This window comes from Rissa tridactyla, chromosome Z (assembly GCF_028500815.1).
Source record: "Rissa tridactyla isolate bRisTri1 chromosome Z, bRisTri1.patW.cur.20221130, whole genome shotgun sequence".
In the NCBI taxonomy this organism is placed as follows: domain Eukaryota; kingdom Metazoa; phylum Chordata; class Aves; order Charadriiformes; family Laridae; genus Rissa; species Rissa tridactyla.
The window spans coordinates 63,974,293-63,999,307 of record NC_071497.1 but is presented as its reverse complement, the minus strand read 5'-3'; the positions used below and the strand labels follow the sequence as shown (position 1 = coordinate 63,999,307).

Genomic DNA, 25,015 nt, shown 5'->3' with positions numbered 1-25,015 from the left:
TGGAGTGATTATTGCGATCAATGCTTGACAGGGGATTTTTAGTTAAAAGCATTTGTGCAGTTCCTTCCAGACTGGTATTAAAATAGGACTTTGGCAAGGAGTTTTGCTTCACGTGTAGGAAGATGGAAGAGATGTATACGGAGAAAAAGTAAACCCCGCAGGTTTGAATTACAAAAATTACTTGATGGGAAGAATGAAATTAGATTAATTTCTCAGAAAATGATTTGTCTCAAAAGAATGCTGTAAGTTTGTACACTTTTAAGGTTGCATTTAATACTGGCTTCCTCCTACAATCTTTCTCAGACTACAACAGCTATACAGAAAATGTGAATAAAAAGGAGATTAACAGGCAGCACTTTGACCATTAGTGTATTTTGTATTGACTTGATACGTAGAAGTGAAGACTGGAGGCCAGGATGCTGTTGCTCCAAGCCTGACAGAACAACAGACCTTGACTCTGAGACGTCTGTAAGCCCAATATGAAAGGGACAACAGACACACTAAATAGGTATGAAAAAAAAAAAAGCAATAGTGAAACAAACACAAGCAGCATGTACAGTCATTCAGCTACTCCTGTTTGTCTTCCTTCCAAATACAATCTCCTAGTACATTATTTTTGCTCTTAAACAGGCAGTTATGGACAGTGCGTTCATGCTGCAAACGTACTATAGTGGCAAGTTAAGTGCAGATGGGAATTTTCAGTATTTGAACCTAGGAAAGCCTAGAGGCTGAACTTCAGGATCTGTACAGAATTTTCTGGTATTTCTGATAATGGCAATATGCATGCTTTTAGTTAGATGAGTAGAGGTCATGAAATTATTTAAACTTTCATTTCATTAACACAGATATAATGCTTTCATTGTCATATTTTTACTCCACTTACCCACTGTTTCATGTATTACTTTTCTAATTTTTTAATTCTATGTACTACTTTTCTAATTTTTTAATTCTCAATTTGGAAACAGAGTTGGATGCCAGGAGAAAAGACATTGGGGGTAGCTGGTTGAAACAGACATATTTCTCTATCAGCAACCACACTTGGTCACTGTGTTTCTCTGAGTTTCAAAAACTCTTCTCAAAAGAGGCCAAATATCTTCCAGAAATATTTCAGGTCCTTGTATTTGTGAAGACTGTGAATATAGGAGAGGCAGATGGTGAATTATAAATGAAGTGAGGAATAAAAAGGTTCACTTGATCTTGATGAAATGTAAAAAGTTCACTCGATCCCAAAAATAATCCTCATACACGTTGTATTTAGTTAAACACAGGTAAAGCCACTAACTGCATTTTTGCTAGAAGTACAATTTGAAATTATCCTATTTCATCTTCTTTAAATTACTCTTCCTCTTTACTAAAACTGGACCCTGTTCAGCCAGTGCTACTTGGAAAGTAGTGAGACAATATTCTGGAAGCTACCCACAACTTCTGTTTTAAAAATCAGTTTTGAAATAGATATGGTGGCTGATGAAGTAGCCTATTCTTCATAGGACTGTGGTGAATGGAAGAGGTTTAGCAGAGCCCTTTTGTTCCTAGTAACTACTGATAGCAAGTTTCAGTAAGCTGCATGTATTAAACTCTTCCTTCCTGAACTTCGTGGCTAGATCAGACAATATTATGGTATCACAGTATGTCACTGTGCCTTCAGCTAAAGAGACTGCAAAGACATATCACACAGAACACAAGTAAAACTGAAATGACATAAAAATGGATAAAATAGTTTTTCAGGTAAAGTTTCAGATGGCCTTTAGCAGTCTAGATTCAGCAGAGGTATATATACTTAAGAGGATAAAAAAATTCTGAATACATTTCAAATTGTGTGGTACATGCTGCCTGTAGTTCACTTCCAGCAGCAAATGCATCAGTGGCAGCCTGTCAAAACCCCATCTACAATATTCTAAATCACCAATGAAGACTTTAAAGAAAACAAAGAGCTAAAGCAGATGTAAAGTGTGACAAGATATATTGTAACTTTCTTTTACTATTTCTGTATCGCCAAAATTTTGACTCTTTATTTTATGTAAACAACCCACACTTTCCCCAGGAAAGTGCTTTCAAACTTTACCAACATGGTCATTATACTGCAGAATGGCTCAAAAATATGTTCTTGGGTTAGCAAAATTAAATTGTCCAGAAACTGTCGAATGGGTTACATAGTCTGTGAGCAATGGAGTTAGGCAAGTGAAAGGAATCGTGAGGTTTGCTGGAGTTTGAAATAGTAAGGGAATCCCCTCAGGTGGTCTGACCCTGCTGCAAACCAATGACCTGCTGCTGAAGTTGCTTTTGCCCCGCAGTGGGGCCCAAAGCACGAGGCAGTGCTTCTAGGTGACACATGGACAAAGTCTCCGCGTGCAAGCAGGTAAGCTCTGCTACGCACATGCACTCCCAAGGGGCAGAACCCTCCCTCTGAGAGACCCAACTCCTCCCCTGAAACTTGAATTCTGGTGCACAGTTCACATCCCACTGCACCTGGAGAGACAGAAGCGAGCATACTGGCACAGTATGCCCCTCTCACAAACACATTGACAAGGAAATACCAGAACTGAAATAATTCTTTCTTAGAAAGTATTACCTTTCTGATAATAGCTGTGCTCTTTCGGATTAGTTAGTTCTTGAAATCCTACAAGCTTTCCATCATCTCTAGTATGCTGAAAAAGACATGCCTCTCTGCTTAAAGGCTAACACTTTACTAACACAAGTGGTATCACCTCCTCTTGTGTCTAAGAGGCTTTTTTAAAGGCAAAAAATGTGCACTACACGCACATTATTCTGCAAATCCTCAGTTTGTTCTTCTTATAGTCACTGTTTAATGGCAGCTCTGAAATGTGCATAAATTAGAATACATATTTAAGAAATACTTACAAAAGTATTGAAAAAAAACCTTGAAGGTAAAATTTTTTTCTAATTTTGGGATAGAGCACCATTAGTATTTCATGGATTGCAGCAAGGTTCTTCTGAAAGGATGTAGGCATTTTAAACTGTTAAATGAACTTTGAGATTACATTTACTTTTGAGCCATTTAATCATTTACAAAATGATTGGTGGATTCCAGTAAATACATTCAATGTGGGACATAAGTGAAAACGGGATGCTAGGTGGCAACGTGTTGGGAACTGTATCTATTGGAATAGATTGTGCTGTATCTTTTTCCACTCAGTTCTTCCTAACTGCGCTAATGAGGCTGCATGGCTGTCAGTAAGGAACTGGCTCGTGCCTGGCCCATTCAGAGAGCAGGCCAAAGAGCTGATGTCCATCTGGAATACTATGTAAGTGATTTTCAACGTTTTCAATTTGTGGATCCCCAAAATTTTCCAGTAAAGGTCTAAGTCCCTGAAAAACACTACTACCAACAAGCTTTCTTTTCATAGTTACCATGCATAGTTCCACTGTAAAGAAGTCCACATCCACACAGTGTAGACAGACCACACACAGAAAACTCCTGATTGTATTCATCTATGGGAGAGAGTGTATTTTCCTGACAATATTGAAGAATTACTAACAAAATGACCTTGTCATCTTGAAATGAAGAGGAGACTAGGACTAAATCATGTCCACTTATAAGTACTTTGCTACCTTCCTTACATTGGAAAAAATCAACATTTGTGTTTGGAAATAAAATCTCATTTATCCTTTGAGCTTTAAAGGCAGAAAGCATCCTAGTTTGATAATCATCCCATAAAGATTACTTGAGAGCACTAAACATACAAATGGGAATTAAAACAACCAAGGAAAATTCTATTATGAAGATGTTTTTCAAATGGCAACATAGGATGATAAGCCCCTCTTTAAAATTAAAACTTCCAAGCAGTAAGTTACAGTGCTCATACACTGAATCATGAGTGTATTTCTGGGAAGATTTTAGTATGCTCCCATTTCATCACAGACATCTCTATTTGACAGACTTTTATGACAATTTTGAAACTATGGCACAAACCTGAATGGATACAGTAGATACTGAATGAACACCAAATCAGGACAGACTGTAGCATAAATTTGCTTTTTTTTTGTTCCATATAAATAGAATATTGAACTGCAATGTAGTCGGAGAACCCATGTAAGATAACCCGTTATATACTGCACAAAGATTAGTTATGTTAAAAGGAGCAGTGTTGGTGACATTGTGGTCAAGTACTCAAAATTCAGGGAATAACTGTTTTAAAAGAATTATTACTGCTGTGCAATCTTTCTTGATTTTTGGACTCGTGTGTTTTGGTAATGTTTTATTCCTTTTTGCTCTTCCACACAAAAGGAAATGTACTCATCTGGTGAGCAACTATTCTAAATTTTTGCAATCAATTAGGATGTTTTGTTTTTTTTTTTTACTGCCTAACTCTCCAATTCTACTTTGAAGACAGCGTTTCCTAATAGGTTGGCTTGGACAATTTAAGAGTTCAGGTCTGGAGCCTTTCATAAACATTAATAAGCTTATTTTGACATTATTATCTAATATATGCTTTAGCAAAAATATGTTATGATGAAGCCAGTTAATAGTCTGATTAAATTAGACTGTATCATGTAAAAAATTCTGTAATTATTTCAAATAAGCATTATAAATCCAAGAAATTAAAAGTTAACTAGAAGAAGCTGACAAGTAAGTCAAAGTATAATAACAGGCTTGTAGCACTGTGTAGCATTAAATCTGTGGTCCAAGGTTTTCAATGAACATGTAATTAACTGATTTGCCACTACATTGTTATGGTAACCACTGATCGAGCAGGCAGGAGGTCAGTGGATGAGAAGTGTGTCATGCCCCTCTGCTATTATGGACATTTCCATTGAACCAATTAAGAGACTGGAAAATTAAATTAATGACACAAAACAATAGTATTTTGTCCATGACTTAGGCCACATACTCTTAAGCATGTTTTCTTAAACAAAGAACCTGTGTTTAGTTTTTTATTGACTTCACCTTTGAACTACAATGACTGATTAGGAAATAATTGTAAAAAGTTCATTCACAGTCTGAAAGATGATGTCCTCTAGACTTCTACTAATAAATTAATGCAGTAATTTTGATCATGTCACTTTATTCTTTCCAGAATAAATTATATTAAGATGGGAAACTTACCTTCTGTGTTGGAAATGGGAGTACTGTCACATTTACTTTCACACTGCTGCATTGATGGAGGTCTAAGTGTTTCTGGACACTCGCTGGATGCTTGTCCGGTGTATGAGAGGCACTGTACTGTTCTCATCTGTTGCCCAAGACCACACTGTGCAGAACACTAAAAATAAGAAAGATTAAAAAGTATATTTTTAAATACAAAACAAGCTGACAGGAAAGCAATCAGGAACATTACACGTGCACAAATTTTTAAGACGACAGGCATCTGGAGACATTTGGTTAATACAGAAAATAATTTTCATAGAATAGTTTAGAATATTTCTTTTTCGACAGTATATGCGAGCAGTTGTCTTTCAAAGCAAATAAAATACAATGCAATGTTGGCTTCCTGAACAGTTCAGATTTGACGTATAATATAATTTACACTATTTCATGGATCATATCTGAGTTTAAGTGCATGTTTTCAAGAGAAGTAATCACTTTAGAATAAAAAAGAAATCCAAGGAGAACAAGAATTCAAATCTGCTAGAGGACTACTTTTAAGGAAAAAGGAAACTATATTTTAAACAAAAATGATTTGCTGTTTAACATTTTTTATTTTCTATAACTGTCAGCAAATCCTTCATATCTCCACATACAACTATCATTCAGAATCACATTTCAATCTGAGACAAACAGGACAAAAGGTTTTCTTTCAGTCATGGGAACCATCCATTTCCAGCAACATCTTATCCGTAGAAGGTGCTAATGTGTAGGAGATTAACAGCAATAAATACTTATATGAACTATCTCACCTGTCCCCAGTCTCCAGTAACCCAGCGAGGAGGAGGACATCGGCCTAAACTACAGCGGATGCGTACCGGAGGCTTGCTTTCTTCTTGGCATTGCGCAGCTGGAAAAGTTTTTAAAAGATCGCTGCTTTTGCACAGAACAATTCGGTGTTTGAATCCTGGGCCACACTTTGGTGTGCACTAAAAAAATATTGATGTAAGTAAATAATTAAAATCTCAGTAAAAAGTCAATAAAAGTGTCAGAAATGTTAGTATGGAAAACAGGAGAATATATTTGTGGTCTTATAATTAAACTATAATCACAATTTTCCCAAGATGATAATGATAATCTTAAAATGTTCAGAAACACAAACAAGCTGACTGATGATTGCTTCATTAAGTTCAAGGTTTTATAAGTTTTAATTTGATAAAAGTAGATTTCCTTTGCTATTTATATTTAGGCTATGGTGTTACTATTTATTTTTACATATAAGATCCTTTGGGTTAGGTTTAAGGAAAGCGCTTTGCTGCAAAGTAGAAAAGTCTGACACATGTAGCGTTATTATGAAACATACTTGAGCATGCCTTTGAGAAATTAAAAGTGGAACTCTCAGTTCTTAATATGACCTTAGTACGCAATCTTTCTCCACCTCACTTGCAGACTACTGAGCTACAGTGGACACATAAGGGAAGAAAAATGCTTTACCAGACTCCATAGAAACCAGACTATTCAGACAGAAATACTGTACCCCCTCCTACAGTGTATGCTTTCCTCTCTTTTCCTACTTAATGCTGTTTTCACACAGTTCTTGGTTTTCCTCCTTTCATCACTCCTCTGTTCGTTCTAACAGCAAGCAGATAATAAAACAGAAATTTGAAAAGAAGCAGGTCTGATGACCTCTGCTTTTCCTCCTCTTTCTTCATAGTGGTTGCCACCCCTTCTCCTTCCTTTTTGCTACTGACAGTTAATACTGGCATTTAGACCAGCACAACTGCAGAATGGGGAAGAGACAAGTGCTAACAAAATTAAAACCCAAAACCTTCCCCAAATCAGTCTCTCTTTAACATCTGATGAGGAGATTTTGTAAGCACAGTTTCAGAATTCCCTATTGACGTGTTAGCCTTTATCCCATAAGCATATCTGTAGTATTTGGACCAGAATCAGTTTCTGATAGTATAAACCTTACGTACAGATTATGCTAAACCTGTGAAGTGTGGAACTGCCTTTCATATGAAAGCAGCTGTAGAGACAAAATATTATTTGGGAAATAATACTACGTGGAACTGATGCAATATTCAAGAGGTCACACACTAAGGGCCTTCCACACATCCACAACAGGCAGTATACATCTGGGAAAAAAGAAAAAACCCTGAGATTTATTTTCAAAAAAATTACTTGAGTGATCCAAACTTTACTGTTGTATGCCTAATCCTGAAGCATCTCTGCCTAATTTAAAGACATTTTAAAACAGTTCCAATGTAAACTACCAACATTCCCTATACATACGTAAAGTTGTGCATGTGTATATATACCTCTCTCAAAACAAGATCTTTAAGAAAATCTCTCAGTGGGAGCCACCTAAACTAATCAATGCAGAATGGACAGGTTATTCTATTTTTTGACAGAATGCTCAGTCACTGAGAAGAGATTAAAAGGACCTTGTCAAAAATGTCAAAACTCAATGTGCCTGTGCTAACACATCTCTAGAATGTGTTAGCAAATAAGCAATAGCTTGAGGATCAAACTATTTGAGTTTAGGTGCATCCATTTTCTAGTCCTGCTTGAAGACACATTCTTTTATTCTGTGTCTTAGCTGACATCTGCAAAAATCTTCTTTCAGCTCCCAGTACCATAAGAAAACAACATCCCTTAAAAAAACCCACTTCTTTGGAGTCATAGTCAAAATTCCACTAAATCGGATGGACTACACCCTGTCCCCAGAAATGAAAGTGAAGTAAGGAAATAGGCTGCCTACAATAATACTGAATCACCAAAAATAATAAGCAGCAGTAAAATTTAACAAAAAATGTATGTCTCCCAAGCAAATGCAAGACAAAATACCCAGACAAACAAAAACAGGAAAAAGTGTCTTCCATTACTAAACGCTTCTAGAATTTTGACTCAGTGTAAGTCATGACTAATGGTAATACGAATGCAAAGTAAATGTGCTTGTCTGATAAGGCTTTTCTCAAGAAATCCTTAGATTCCTTTTTGCCAGTTTATTTTATTATCTGGAAAAATATAGAAGTAATTTACAGTGGGCAGAATAATTCAGTCAAATCTCAACTATTGCAAAGCATGAAAAATTTTATGGCAAAACTGGCATTACCTGAGAATAACTACTAATTCCACTAGACAAGACAGTGTTAGCTTTAATCTCTATTTGATAAAAGCACTTTTACATTCTCCTAAGGACTTTATTTAATCTGTATGTTTACAAAATTATTTTGTTTCTCAGATCATGAAGATACAGAACTTCTTGTTAATTATAACTGAAGATTAAAAAATCTGTTAACTATATTGATGCTCAACAAGTGCATTAGCATATAAAAGAGTTCTATAATTGTTTAATTTGTATGCTGTATTGCTTCTTTTGAGTATGAAAACAAAACTTTAGAACTTGCATTCCAGAGAAAAGTAGCAGAGTTTTTGCCACTGGTTTCAATGGAAACAGTATGCTACTCTTCACTTTTTGAGTTCACCCTTGTTTTGATATAAAAGCTCACTAAAATGGCATCTCATTCATAATTTCTTACAGAACAAAACCAGTTGAACAGTACAGCAAATTGACACATTTTTCTTCTGCTCATAGAAAAATAACATGTATACTAGTAATAAAAAAACTGTCTACAGAAGTAGTTTCTTCAGCTAAGATGAAGATTGTACAAGCGTGACAACAGCGTCCACGGCAGCTCACAGCCTTGTAATTTAACATGCAGATATTACTACTTTTAGGTACAGCCATATTACTTTAGACTATTATTAACTAATAGCAGATGGAGTCTCCACCCTTTGAGATATTAAACAGCTGCCTGGACATGGTCCTGGGTAACTGGCCCTGCTTGAGCAGGGGTGGCTGGACAAGATGACCTCCAGAGGTCCCTTCTAACCTCAACCATTCTGTGATTTAGTGAATGATATTACCTGTATTAACAAATTATGGTAAGATCTTTCTGTACCACTTCTGTGGGCACGCACAGTGATGCTAGTAGGCTTCCTTCTTTATGCTTTGAATTTCCAGAGACTGTAACAACTTTTGGAGATAAAAGTATCTGTGCATAGAAGAGGCACATCACTCTTCTTTATATTACCCAGTGATTTATCATTTACTTTGAATGAAGGACTGTTTAAAGGCAAACAAGTACAAGAAAATGAGATACAATGAATCATGGGTGTATCATTGGTAGATCATTCCATTTTATTCTACTGGTCTCCTTTCATTTTTTTAGACAAAGGAAATGGAACAGTTTTAACCTACCTGGGCATCAGTACAGTATTTGAAAGAGGGATGACAACTGGGTAAAGTGTAGGACTTGAGAGATGCTACCTGCAAAGACTTTCTAGGATCAATCACAGGACTGATCCGATTCATATCTCTTTCCAGTCTACTTAATGATGTTTGTACTAAAGTAGTTTTAGCTATTCAGCGTTTCTGAAATTACTGAATCTAGCAGATAGCACAGGCAACTAACTGACCTTGATACTACAAAGTTATGCTCCACAGAAAGAACTGGACATCCATGAAGACATTAATAATAGAAATGAAGTGAATTTTGGCAGTGTGACACGCAAGAGCATGCATTTCCAAAGAAAAACCAAGAAATGAAAAAGGGAAGATAAAGATCTGGATATATTAACAGATTGTAAGATGACTTTATGTAATCAATATGTGATAGCTGTGGAACAGAAGCAGCTTATTTAGAGTATACTGATACACTGTAGGTTCTGGGTATTTTCAGTAGAGGCAGGAAAAAAAAGAATGAGGCACGTGTGAAACATCCTCTGGGATAATACACACATTTAACTCTACTCATCCATTCCCAAAAAGACAACTTCAAACTGAAACATGAAAGAAGAATGTGATCAATATTGATTAATTTCTGATGAATAATAGCTGAAAAGGAAGAAGGGCTTTTTCAGATAGCAAAAGTAAACAGATATAAACTGGTATGGAACTAGAACATTAGAACACTTCCTGCAATTCAAAGATTGAAATTCAGGAACAGTTTTCCAAGAAGCAGTGGGACAACCCCCCAGTTCACTACCTGTAAAACATAGTTTAACCCATTTATGAAAGCAATTATATGATACACTGCATTTGACATCAAAGACACAGACAGGGAAACTCAGGAAATCCTAACTTGTAAGTACTCCAAAGGCAGTTGAGATAAAAAGTCAGGTGAGGTGAAAGTCCATGACAGTAAGGATCTAAAAAAGTATACAGATATTTTTGCACTCTGATCTGCACGTGATGCAGTCCCATTCAAATATATTTGCTTTTCCTTTCAGCTGCGCTGGCTCACACTGCAAATTTAATACTTGAATCAGGTATAGTATAAGCTTGGCTTATACTGTAGCAGATATCACCGTACTCAATGAAAGTGTTCTTTCTTTAATAAAGAGAATACCAACTTTCACGTCTGCCTCTTGAGGCATGTTGCTAAGAAAGGTGATGCAGTACATCAGCATGGTTACTTCAGAAAAATAATAAAAAAACGCAGTTTATTCTGGCTTCTGCTACTGTTTCTACTATCCACGTATTTGCCTGTTCAAAAAACAATGGAAATGGAAATTGCTTTTTTCTTTAAGACAATTATCTCGTACCAAATGGCTATTATAGGGGTTTTTTCACTACTTTACTATTCTATTTTGTTTTTTATTATTTTTCTACTGTGATTAATAAAACCAGGTCATAATCATTTGACAAAACAACAGAACTGACAACACAGAAGGAAAGCAAAATGAAAAAACTGCTTCAATGCTAAATCTATGAGATTTTGAATTTCTCATTAATCCTTTACTTAGCAAGCTGCGATACAAAAAGTTCAGTGGTCAGAGCTCTTGTCTCCACTATTACCAATGAGCTAACACAGCAAAATTTCCTTACTTCTGACCAGTCCAAAGCTACCCACTGTGGGGGACAGGACTGATTGTTACAGGGCTCTTTTTCAATAGGCCGATGTGTTAAACAGTTGGTATTGTCCAGTGTCTCCTCCTCGGAAGGTCCAATCTTTCTGATACAGAGAACTGTTCTTGAACGCATTCCGCCATCACAGGTCTTACTGCATTCTGACCAATCTCCTATAAACCATCTGGATAGAAAAAGTTAGGAGACCCAGTTAATGCATTTCACAGGAACACAGTAGATAATAGCACAATTCCAGAATCCAAACAGTTTAAATTACTAAATCTAAATCATTCTTAACAATACAAGTATTCACAGTAGAAACAAAGTAGAAACTTATGGATCTTTACTGAACATTTTAATTTATGCCTCACTGCAATCATATCTTCCAATAATACTAATACTTCGTATATTTCTAGAGCAGCAATTCCCAGCTTAGGCTATAGTTGTTAGAAAGGAGTGTTGAGCCTGACAAAACTGCAGCTATTTAAGTAGATCTGTACTGGACTTGCTTGCAATTATTTCTCTGAAAGTGGCTTGCAACCAGAAACATTTGGGAACCACTGCTGTAGGTTACAGCACAATTTAAAAGCCAAAATAGTCACCTCTCTAGTATCATTACAATAAAATAATTTGATCTCAAAATTGGGCTTTCTGAGTTAACTGTCATCTGATTATGAAACACTGGAACAGGCTGCCCAGGGAAGTGGCTGAGGGACCATCCCTGGAGGTATTTAAAAGACAGGTAGATGTCGTGCTTAGAGATATGGTTTAGTGATGGTTTTTGACAGAGTTAGGTTGATGGTTGGACTCAATGATCTGAAAGGTCCCTTCCAACCTAGGTGATTCTATGATTCTATGATTTCAAAATGTTTTTTAAAAAGGCCATACTGAATGCAAAATATTCTTATTTATTAGTCTAAGCAAAGCAAACACTAGTAAAACATGAATTTATCACATAAAAAAATCTTCATCAAATATTTAAAAAATTTAAAGCACTGAGTGATAGCTGCTAGAGGGAACTTCTGAGTGTTTGAGTGTACATAGTAAAAGTCAGGAGTTGTACAGTATATTTAGATTACTTTGTGTTGCTCCAGAGATTAAAGCAGCTGCTAACCTGGCTGTAATTTTTATTTTTTTTCGCTACTGTTTCATGGTTAATGCAGCTCAGTTCACTGAAAATATCTCCAGTCAAGGAAATTTGGTCTTCAATATTTTATATGTTGATTAGATACCCTTGCCTGAATCATACATGCAAAGGATGAAGGTGAAGTCTAGTATGCTATTACATGTTGACAACATGCCAAAAATGCCAGGCATGTCAGTCACTGTGCATGTTCCTGGAGGTATGCTTAGAGCTGCCTCGTAAGATTTGTTATTTTCTGAAGCCTCTGTCAAAAAAAATGTGCTGCTATCCTGTCTTGTGTTACAGAATCTGTAATATATGAACGTAGGTCGATGCAGAGATGAAAACAAATATGTTCTGCCATTAATTTCCCAGAAGATGAGAAAGAATTTGTGAATCTTCACCACCAAACTTACACTTTTGCCACAGCAGGGAGAATCAGATGCTCTTCAGAGCTTTGGAGAGGCTGAAGTGTTAATTTTTAGTTGGTACTATGACTTGCTCAAATGCATTTTCTGGTACCTTTTATGTTTATACTGTATGGCAACACCGTAATAATTCATTGAACTATGAGGGTTACCTGTATCATTTCTTAAGATCTGGAACTTTAGGAGTTACTTATTGTAATAACAAACAAAATATTGTGACTATTGCTGCTACTCAGGGACGTCAAGTGTAATGTAACTGGCATTCAGTTAGAAAGAGTAACATTTTCATAACTTTTGGTATACACAAGGAAAGCGGAACTGTGTTAATTAAAAAAGGAAATATTTGGCCACTCTATGTAAAGAGGAAGTCTTACTGGGTGATAAATCTTCCAGCCCAAAGACTTCTTTGGGTAACTATCTGTTATTTGAACAGACGCCCTCTTGACTACTTACAGGATCAGGAATCAAGAACCCTTCCTTAGGAGTCTGGCACTTTGTATTCACCCTGTGGAGAACATCAGGATGGAGGCAGACGTGGGCTGAACTGCTCGACATATTCAAGCAGATGATGATTAATACACACTACCCACTCTCTGAATCCTGATGACTTGAGTTTCACTATGTTCATCAATTGTCCCTGCTGTACCAGATGGAAAATCCAGAAGTGTCCCGCTTTGTGGGTTGGGGTTTTTTTTCTTGTTTTTGTTTTTTAAATAATGTCATTGCAAAAAATAAAAATAACTAGTTTCAAATAACTATGTAACATTATTTTTTAAAATGGTAATTTGTTAATAGTTAAACCACACAAAGGAAGCGACAGGGTTGTATTTGGTAAAAAGGAATTGACCAAACATGACTACTTCCCAAGTTCTGCTCTCAGGTATGTGTTGTGACAGTTTAGTTAGTGCACTTATAGCCATGCTAAACAGTGTTATCCAAACAGAACTCAAGTGCATATCCTTGCAGGGTAAACATATATTTACATACAGACCGTGGGGAGAACAGTTTAGACCTACTTCAGGTCTGTTTGTGAGACAGCACGTTCACATTCAAACACATGCAAGGTGAGAGCAGTGCAATGGCTTCACTTCTGTTCACGTCAAATGAATATGGTACATGACACGTGCAGAAGCCATTGATCTGCCATCCTGCATCCAGTCACCACACCAGGGAAGCAGCCGATACTCTAGGAAGAAACTGGCTTTATGAAGAACTGTTGGGATTTTAATGCATTACAGTCTTGTCTCATTCCTCCCAGTGTCCTTCATGCTAGAATTTTACCAGTTTCTAAGAGACATTTAATAGAGACCACAATATTTCTTTATTGTGCAATATCTACATTTAATCAGCATTAATGATTTTCATGCCCAATTAGAATATAGCTACAGATTATCACCAAACTTAAACTAACCAGAGCTTGTGAATCAATAAACTATTTTATCTCTCCCATTTTTCCCACACGTTTTATTTGTCTCAAAACATAAGAAGGAGCTGTTGTGCATATGCTGAAATTATTTTCTAGTGCAAAATATCACAACTGTTCCTAAACAGCTTTTGTAGTGAGAATAAACTATGCTCCATGTCCTTGCCAAATTTCATTTTTGAACAAATGAGTTGCTGTGTTTTTAGTTATCTTTTCAATATATAGCATACGGCTACCTTTAAAAATAAAACTCAACAGATATAACCAAGTGGGCACCTAATCTTAAAGTCACACAGCATTACCTACAACACTGAGTATCCTGGAGAGAAAGTTGTTTTACAAAACTATTATCAGTAAATGGTTTCATCTAATATGCAAGTTCTATGTTTGCCATTTCTCATGTGAACACTTCAACACAAATTTTAATATAATAAAAATATGGCAAACATTTAGTATGTAATATAAATATTTATGGCAAAGTTAGTCTCACCTCAAGATTCTTCTGTCATTGTTACCTTAAGAATGGTCCCCAGTTCTACTCTGAGCACTGTTCACCACATCTGACACTTACACCCTAAGCAACCACTTTGCTAGTACCTTTTTTACTTACAATGTCTGAGCTGCTTTGTGTAGTTTAAACACCATTGTTCCTCAGTCAAATCAGGCCTCCTCTAGGTCAAAGTATGTATTTTTCACAACCGATCTGAGAGGAACAAGAAACGATAACCAAAAACCAAAACCAAATATCCTGTCTGATAGACAGGACCCTAATACTAGATCAGAATTTTATACACATTTGGCCAGTAGGATTTATTATAGATTACAAAGACTCTTATAGAATCATAGAATGGTTTGGGTTGGAAGGGACCTTAAAGATCACCTAGTTCCAACCCCCTGCCATGGGCAGGGACACCTCCCACTAGACCAGGCTGCTCAAAGCCCCATCCAGCCTGGCCTTGAACACTTCCAGGGATGGGGCATCCACAGCTTCTCTGGGCAACCTCTTCCAGTGTCTCACCACCCTCATAGTAAAGAATTTCTTCGTAACATCTGATGTAAATCTCCTGTCTTTCAGTTTAAAACCATCACCCCTCATCCTTTCACACCACTCCTGATAACGAGTCCCTCCCCATCCTTCCTGTAGGCCCCCTTTAGGTACTGGAAGGCTGCTACAAGGGCTCCCCGAAGCCTTCTCCTCTCCAGGCTGAACAATTCTTCTATCTATACAAAACACATATCCATCTTAGTAATTAATAACTTACTCAGGTGGGCAAGGCTCAGTGTTGCAGGCTCTTTGGTTTTCTGGAGGCTTACTGTCAGGGTCACAGTAATTGTTTTGTACAATGGAGTTGTCATCCAGCCTTTTACACACCACCTCTTGTTTCTGCACACCTTGGGATGAAACGAAACACCATTAATTAATCATTCTTCCTCTTCTACTTGTTGGGTAAAAGTGTACTTCACCTATTGATTATTAATCCTACCATATCACTTCTGAAGTGGCTGAATGCTACAGGGGTGTGAACCCCAATTGACTGAATGCCCCCTGACCACAATAAATCTTTCATTTTCCTTCAATTTTAGGCCACCCTACTCAGAGAGGATTTTAAATTGCTGTTGTTTTCTAAAACAAAGGGAATATATTTATAGATATACTAACAGATTATTTGTATATTGCATAAAATCCATTTTCTGTCTACCCTCCTCTCCTAGTAAAAGACACATTTCCAAAGAAAACATCACCAAATAGAATGTGGTCACACTTCAATGCAGAATTATTGTTTATGTGCTCTGGTTTAAATAAACCAGCAATACTGGGAAACAGTGTTGCATTTTTATGCATGTCATCCTATAAACATTTTCTTCATTAAAATAATAGAAGTATTATTCATTCTGAAAGATACACAGTTTGTGAACGCTCATTTTGTCTGGCACTCCCAGCTCCTCTTTCACTGTTAACCATCAACGGGGCGGTTTAGAATTGATTACTATTCCCAAAACACGACATATCACTGCCAAGGCAACGTTACAAGGTAACATATTAATCAGATTTTCTGATTTTTAAAAAACAAGATCTAAAGAAAGACATTAAAGAACCATTGATATGACAACAGTGCAGCTCAGAGAATTGTTGTAAAGAGTAGTACACGTGGTCTCTTCCTCTCTTTTCTTTCCTCTCTTCCTCACACAGAACAAGCTGTATGATCTTTGCTAGCATAAAGACTGTGGATCTACAATTTATATGCACTCTTTATTTAACATGAGTAATCAAAATACTTAAATAACAGGACTATTTGTATGATAAAATTTGCAAAAAGTCCTCCACCCTTCTTAAAAACAGAAGCAACTATTTAAGTTTTTCCAAAACGTGAAATGCATGCAATTAAATAGGGATTAAAACATCTTGGCTTCAAATATCTGCCAACTTTACTTTACAGCCCTCTCTTCATTTTAAGACAAGCTTTTTATAGGAGGTAGATGTGCAGTAATAAAATTAATTATATAAATATGTTTTTCAGACACTAAACATCCCAATAAAAACATGAGATTTCTTTCACCAAATATTTGTAATCCTTTTGCTCATTTTAAACAAGCTCAACAACTTACCTTGCAATTGCTTCGTTTGTTTTTCATTATGGACAAGAATCAAATCTCCTACTTTGGTTCCTAAAATGTGACCTCTACAGAATTCACGTATTTAATTCCAACAGTGAGCCAAGCCTAGCCTTGAGATGCCTGAAGTTTCGCCCACAAAACATCCTGCCTGGCTATGAACAGAGGTCTCACACTCTACACACAGAGGCATGTGAAATGTCTTCATGATGTTATGTGCAAAGGACATGGCGAAAATGGTAACCTTCTTTTTCATGAGTCTTGAGGATGGCATGCACCCCCATGGGGCTGCAGATGAAGGAGTAGGTATGACCCCTTCTCACCCTGAGGGGATTCCTCATTCCTATGAGCACACTGTAACTTCTGTGACTTAGTGGTTAATTTAGCTAAGTGGTTAATTTAGCTAGTGTGATTTCTAGTCTGTAGATTATTTCTAGTTTTTATTCAATTACAGACTGATGTAAACTGCCTAAACCATCTTGAGAGCAAGGATGAAAATCCATCTCTGTCTGTGCTAGACGAATGTGTTATTTTCTCATTACAGATTAAATCCTGTTCTTGTCTTCTAGCCATGGGCCCCATGAATCTTGCATCCCTGGCTGCGCTGTGGCACAGAATTCTTATAAAAAAATCTTCCCTTTCCCTACCCTCTTACACTCCTCAACTTTCTATGACACACAGTTAAGAGTACTCTTCTGGAAACGTACTCCCAGCTGAAAACTCTTCACTCTGCAATAGGGAATTGCTCTTTAACACATAACTGTCACGGCACCCTGCAAAACATGGGTATTATGCCTCACATAAAAATAGAGCCTTGTTAATTCAAATACTCTCAGGAAAATCCAGCAGTCTGGATCCTAAGAACATAAAAATGTATCTATGTGTCCTCAACTCTAATGTTCATGTTTTTGACAAGCAGGAGAGGAGTTAAATTCATCACTCGACATACCGTTTCTTACAGGATGCCTGTTAAGCAGTTGAGAACTTTGTATCGGCCTCAAAATCACCCGCCTCCTCACCTCACCTCAAAAATCATTAACTATCTTGAGACCAAAGATGTCTAATGCGGGAGTCTTCACTCCACTGCAGTACCTAAATCCAGAGTCCAGAGCTTTGCTGCTGCGATATCTCCTTTTTGATTACAGCTACACATAACCTTCACAAAGTCGGCACTTTAAATCAGGTTGTATATAATTTTACGCATCTGATATCTCAGGTTATCCATAAACATCACAATAATTTTAAAGTAAGCTTTATTTATGAAAAAGATACTGATTAATATGAAACATACGTCTTAGGGGTGAGCCAGGTAAACCAATCAGCTTCTTCCATTTGCTCTTGATGCCACATTAGACAACAGCAGATACCACTAAGCAGCACAGAAGGCTGCCAGACTGTTTTCCAAGTGTATCATACATACTCAAATCTACATGAACAAGCTATAAATAAAATACCATTTTTGAACAGTATTCAACCTCCACTTTTAATCTTAAATTTTAAATCTTAAGTTTATGTGCTTTACATGTTAGAAAAAAATCATTTTGCTAGGTAGTTAGGTCCAGCTGTAACTAAGAAACAACTCAAATCATTAGCATGGGGAACCCTCAAGGGCCTGAAGTACATGCCTCCGCAGATGTTGGTTGACTGCGTTAACACACATACACAGTCTTTCAGATTTTTGTCCATCAGGTACCAAAGATTTTAGAGCTTCACATAAAGACGTTCCATTTATAGCATTCTCAGCATTTAACATTTCAATTACATGAGATGATATAAAGCTGAAATTCAATGAAATCTTGCACTGTAAGGGCAATTAAATAACCTTGGAATAGAGGAACTTGGAACATACAACTAGAAGCAACATGGTTCTGTTGCTGGGAACCACTCTATGTAACCCCTTTCATAAACCAAGCAAGCTCCACTTTAAGGCCAGGTCCATTTTTCTCCTCTGAACTTTGCACCTGTGACTACCATAAAAATTCCAATTTCCATTCTACTAGATGCATTAATTACCAATTTAATTTTTTTAAACTTTATTGCATTAAGCAAGTAAACTCTTGCAGTCTCTGTGTTCTTAGAGATGCCATTCCTTTGGTCAACCTCACAAACCTTCTATGCATCTGCTCACACCTGAATTTATGACAGCCACAATACGAATGGTGCCCAGTACTCCAGACGGATCTTACTAGTGCCTTATCCAGTGTCATTAATACTTTTAAATAAATATATCCTAAACTGTACTGCAACATATCCCAGTCTTCCCCATATGTCTCCTCGCACTGCACTGTCAGCAAATCTCATCAGAGGTTTCTATATTTTTTACTGCCATAAGAACAAGAAAAACTAAAGCCTTATGAGTTGTGTGAGAGGTCTTTAAGAAGCCCACTAAGCTCACTGCCTTTTGGCCCAGTAATTCACATTTTAAGCATGCCTCTTTTCTACTAATCTTCTCTGATTCTTTTTTAGATGTAGGTGACAACAAAAGCCTTAAGAAAGTCCAGAACAATGAATCCACCACATTTCCTTGGTCTAGAAAATTAGTTATATACTAAAATATATCCGTCTAGTCAAGCATGACCTACCATGTTACGCTTTGCCCCATTTGTCACTTATTTCTAGATCTTTATACTTTTCTTCAAAATTCAAATCAGTTAGTAGTTCAACGCCGTATATTTTTTTCTACCTATATAACAGGCGCAGAGTGAGAGATGATTTTCTTCAGTTCTCTATTCCTTTGGTACTATTTTAGTAGAGAAAAGACCTATCAATTGCAGCATGAAAGAGAGACAAAAATGTTTACCAGATTAAGCTCTCTTTTGTAATCTCTTCCTTTGGTTCTTGACAAATAAGTGGAAGATCTAAATATCTGAGAAGCTGTGACAAGATGATTCACTTTAAATTCTATAATCTATGCAAACACTGCCAACAGATGAGAATAATTAAAATCAGATCTGACAACCTGAGTAGGAGTATTTCTTTTGCAACTTTCTACTAAAATTTCAGTATGATGAGAAATAATATTTAAAAGGTCTAGCCAAATAGCAATGCTAGTAACGTGGTGCTGTTAAGTGATATAGAATTTATGTTCAGCTCTGACTGACGAGTAATCATTTACCTCTTCTATCACAAGCTGCCTTACTTCTCTTGGTGGCTGATAAATTAGGTTGAATGTTTAATGATGCATACCATTCTTGCAAATATATTTATGGGGTAGCATAGATATCATTGTTATGTTTTCACTGAATTTCCTACAGGCATCAGTCACATTTCCTTCAAGGCTTTGGCTAAAAATTGGCAGCCTCAGTAAATTAATTTGTGAGGAGCTATGTAATAAGAAGGTATTCTGAAGAACTATGAACACAAAGTATCACTGTGCTCAGTTTTCAAAAATATTTAAGTCAGACATGTTATTTATTGAACGTTGGTCAGGTAGCGTATCATCATAAGATGGTATTCACCACTACTCACTCACACATTGAAGAATCTTTAATCCATACCAGGACAATCCAGTTTTAAAACATTCTGCAGCATGTTGCCATACAGTATGTAAACTTTACACCACTGCTCTGTAATTACAGTGTTATTTGAAATAAAATCTCAGAAACAAAATTCACGTTCTAACTTTAAGGCAAGAAAAAGAAATGGAAAAAGCTAGAAGTGAGTTTTTACCCAGGCAACAGCTACAACTTGGTTAAGCCCTGTGGGCCTTGAAACTAAATCTTTTTAAATTATCAACTCTTCCCTGAGTATATGGCCTCTCTTAAAATAATCTAAAAAGCATAGCTAAACAAGTTCATTTAAATTCTTGAGGGAATAATTACAAGCAGTTAGACAGAAACACTCTGCTTTCAAATCTACAGATTTATAGTTTATAATAAAAGACATAAAATGTCCTCATGACTGGTCAATGCAATTCTAATAGAAAACAAAACTCCAGTGGTTTAGTGACCATAATCTCCAGAGAACTGAGATGTTTTGCAGATTTCAATTCACAAATAGTCTGCATGACTTTCAGCAGCCAAATTTTAAATTACATGGAGCACATTTTATTCTTAAATTAAAATTGCAGGCATGTAAATGCTATATCTATTTTTAAAAAGCAATCCCAAAACCTGTGGTTTGCAATTGCAACAGTTAATTATAAAGATGCCAGTACCAATACACAGTGAATCCTACATCACTAAAACTGGTGCATGCTGGTTAACCCAGACATACTTTCTGAGCTCACTCATCAGATCACAAGATGTTCATCATAGAGCCAAACTTACATTTTTCTCCATGAGGACAAGTATGTTTTATTTGTCTAAAGACAGTTTCATAATTCATCTGAGGGCATGAAAGAAAAACATAGTAGGCACCACTATACAAGAGTGATGAGCAGCAAAGAAAACTGGATGGCAATCAATTTACCTATAGTAGTATGCTGACCGACTGCTTCATAAAAAAATGTGAATATCAAAGACATTTAACTCATCTGGAGATGAACTCTAACAGAATGAATGAATGAAATCAAAACCAATGCTTAGGATACTTGGTACTTTCCAGATAATAAATGTTGTCATTTGTTGCCATTTACTGTCAGAATTTATTAAGCACGGAAGAAATTTTAAAAAGCAGATTATATGTTTATTGGAGTTTAGTTTTATATGTATACAAAAACAAACAGAATGATTTTTTTTGTTGGATTTTTTTAAACAATACCACCAGCAGTTCACTTCCTTATTAAGAATACATACAGATTTGGACAAAGTCATACACTTGCCCTTGGAAAGCTACAAGATAACAAACAAGGAAAGAAAGGCATAAGAGTAAATAAACTACAATTCTGTGATCTATAAGTGATATATATCACTCTCTCCTATTTTACCACTTTCTTCTTCTCTTTCCAGCTCTCATTTTCTTGTTTTATTTCCTATTTCTACATATTCTAGTCATTACATAATAAAGTAATCAGGTCCTTAAAGAAAATCTTCTGTTGTTGTCATCAATTTTTTCTGCACTCCACTGAACTGTTCATCCATCCATCCCTCCCTTCTGAATTCCCTGTGTCCTCTCCTCTCCCACTTTTCTCGTATAGATAAACTTGCATTGCACATTCTGGTATTCTCTGACATTGTTTTCCTGCAGTCTTGTTCAAGTTTGCCACCAGCAAAAAAGACCTATATGAGATAGTAACAAACTTTCCTTCTGAAAACTCCTGACTCATAGTAGAGTAAAAAAGGGAATTTATATGGAGAATACATGTAGCTCAGTTTTACATAAAGTTCCCGGAGAGGAAGAACTAGCTCAGATACTATAAATTTGTGCTTTACAGAGAAGTTTTTCAATATAGAAAATACTAGTGTACAAAAATAAAAGCTGCAATTCTGGATTTTCAAGCCAGAAATAATAATAAGCCAAAAATAAATTAAATTATATTCTCATCCTACATATGAGTAGATGAATCCAGGAAAATAAAAGAGTTGGCTGTTACCAGGCAAGCCTTTTTAACTACCTAGTAAATGTGAAGAACCTATTTTTAGAAAAACTTAAGAAAATAACAAAATAAACCTCAGAATTTAGAGACTTGACTCCTGTTTGGTTCACTTGGTTCACTGTACAGAACATAATGCTCACTGTTGAGAAACTATGGAATATTTTGTTATTTTCTCCTTTAACATGAATGCCACTACTAAATACACAGTTTACAATCTCTCATGAAAGAAAAACTAACTTCATTCTGCTTTTCAGAGGCAACCTAAACATGTAATGGTTTGTCTCACAAACTTTAATTTATCTCCTAGAGCACTCTATGAAGAATACAAGAGGAGAGACAGTAAAATGTCTGCTCTGGCAAGAGTCCATTGATTTCAGGTGACTGGCTGAGTTTTCAGAATACTTTGCTTTACACACAGTCCATGCAATGATGAAATTCATTGCATGCCTCAGAGGTCATACATTCCAGAGAGGTACTCATATAATGATGAACTGATAATTAGCAAGTAAGACTGTAACGTATGCTTCAAGTTGCTCAGTTTCACATGAGAACACCACAAGGGAGGCAGGAATGGAATCCAGAGTTCTGGCACCGCATTGAACTGTCATAAGCAGGACAGCCTCCTCCTCCCTCCTTCCTACCATTTCATTTACCATGTTCTTCCCATTCTGCAAAATTGAGACAGGTCCTAGAACACAGGTCCTGTTTGAAAAGTAAAAGCACTTTTACTGTTCAGATATGACTCATCTGAACAGCAGAGATGAACATAATATAGAAGTCCTGTGGAAAAGACAGCACGTTACCATCTAATCAGAGATTGTAGGTTGCTCCTAGCTTGCTTTTCGCTTGCTCCTTGGCTCCTGAATGCTCTAGTTATCCTTCTCCAAGACAAGGCCTACAAGCAGCTCTAGGAACAGCTGAATGCAGTGGATTGCTCTCAAAACACTATTATGAAGACACTGCAGAAAGATTGGACACTTCTGCAATATACGATACTCCCAAACTATTTAAACTTTGCACTGCCAAAATGCTGCTGTAGCCTTTGTGCTCTACTTCATGACATTCAACACATATCCACAAGTTCACAATACAGAAACATCACTTTGGTGGTCTGTAATGCAGATACCACTTTTTATTTTTTACATTCTTTGATTAAAAAACATACATCAAGGAATAACTATGTTTTAAGAGTCACAGACTAGGTCAAATGGTATGTAATGCAGATACGGTCAGTTTAATTTAGAGAGAACTATAGTGTGCAGTGGACTTGAGCTAGCCTGTGACACAGTTTGAGAATGGTCCCTGCTCAACTGGTCTCTGTTTCACAGAACAGCCACAACTACAGAAAACAATTTAACCTCTCATAGTCATTCTTAATTCTGTCATTTCCTTGCAAATGTGATATTAAGACAACTTTTTAAGTGTTACATATACCTAGACAAAAAGACATTAAAATGTCTTATAATATAAGTATGTTGATTAGAATTTAGATTTACCTACAGCTTTGATATAAAGCCTATGCTTTGATAGAAAAGTATATCTGGCTCTACGTCATCTAGAGCTTTCCTGGATCAAGATGGAATATCACAAGACCAAACCTTGATCAGTCTATACACCACAGGTGAGCTACACCAACTACACTAAGAGGCAGGAAAATGTTGATGCCTTTAACTGGTTCACAGTCTGTCCCAAAGCCACTATATAATTTTTTTAACCTCAAAAATAAAAAACTATTTCCACACTAATATTCCACATACATGCTTATTGTCCTTCTTTTACTTTCAGCGAAAAATTCTTTAACTTTTTAATATTTTGTTGTCCTTTGATGTAGAGCAAAATGTCTTTTCTAAAGACAGAGTTAAAGCAAACAGAACTTCAATAATGGACTTCATAATGAATCCTATAGAAACAAACAAAGCCATACAGTGGTTTCATTTCTAAGTTTTCTCAACACTTCAAATTTACGTAACAACAGTAACACAGCAGGGCATAGGCAACCCAGGAGGTTCCTGGGATATGTCAATGACAACTTCCTTCTCCATGTGATTGAGGAGCTAACGAGGACAGGTGCTATGCTGGACCTTGTTCTCACCAACAAGGAGGGGCTGGTGGGGAATGTCACGCTCAAGGGCAGCCGTGGCTGCAGTGACCATGAGATGGTGGAGTTCAAGATCCTTAGGGCAGCGAGGAGGGTGCACAGCAAGCTCCCTACCCTGGACTCCACCAGAGCAGACCTTGCCTTGTCTTGAGGGACCTCCTTGGCAAAGTACCACAGGATAAAGCCCTGCAGGAAAGAGGGTCCCAACAAAGCTGGTTAATATTCAAGGATCACCTCCTTTGAGCTCAGGAGCGATGAATCCCAACAAAGAGGAAGTCAAACAAAAACACCAGAAGGCCTGCGTGAATGAACAAGGAGCTCCTGGACAATCTCTAACAGAAAAAAAGAAGCCAACAGAGGATGGAAGGAAGGACATGTAGCCTGCGAGGAATACAGAGAAATCATCCAAGCAGCCAGGAATCAGGTTAGCAAAGCTAAAGCCCTGATAGAAATAAATCTGGCCAGGGACATCAAGAGCAACACGAAAAGCTTATATACGCATGTTAGTGACAAAAGGAAGACCAGGGAAAATGTGGGCCCTCTCCAGAAGGAAACGGGAGACCTGGTCACCCAGAACATGGACAAGGCTGAAGTACTCAATGACTTTTTTGCCTCAGTCTTCACCAGCAAGTGCTCTAGTCACACTGCCCAAGCTGCAGAAGGCAAAGGCAGGCACTGGGAGAAGAAAGAACAGCCCACTGTAGGAGATGATCAAGTTCAAGACCAGCTGAGGAACCAGAAGGTACACAAGTCCAAGGAACCTAATGAGATGCATCCGTGGGTCCTGAGAGAATTGACAGATGAAGTCACTACGCCACTATCCATCATATTTAAAAAGTCATGGCAGTCCAGTGAAGTTACCACTGACTGGAAAAGCGGAAACATAGCCCCCA

The 25,015-nt window shown here is 36.9% G+C and overlaps 1 protein-coding gene across 2 annotated transcripts in view; it reads right to left on the bottom strand.

Moving 5' to 3' along the window:
• ADAMTS6 (ADAM metallopeptidase with thrombospondin type 1 motif 6) overlaps positions 1-25,015 on the bottom strand; it is a 153,890-nt gene that overhangs the window by 4,366 nt on the left and 124,509 nt on the right. For both annotated transcript variants that reach the window (XM_054186912.1, XM_054186911.1), the window contains 4 exons: positions 15,198-15,327; positions 10,941-11,145; positions 5,857-6,033; positions 5,066-5,222 (listed from right to left, as the gene is read on the bottom strand). In XM_054186912.1, the coding sequence (XP_054042887.1) occupies positions 5,066-5,222; positions 5,857-6,033; positions 10,941-11,145; positions 15,198-15,327 (669 nt within the window). The remainder of the gene's footprint in view (positions 1-5,065; positions 5,223-5,856; positions 6,034-10,940; positions 11,146-15,197; positions 15,328-25,015) is intronic.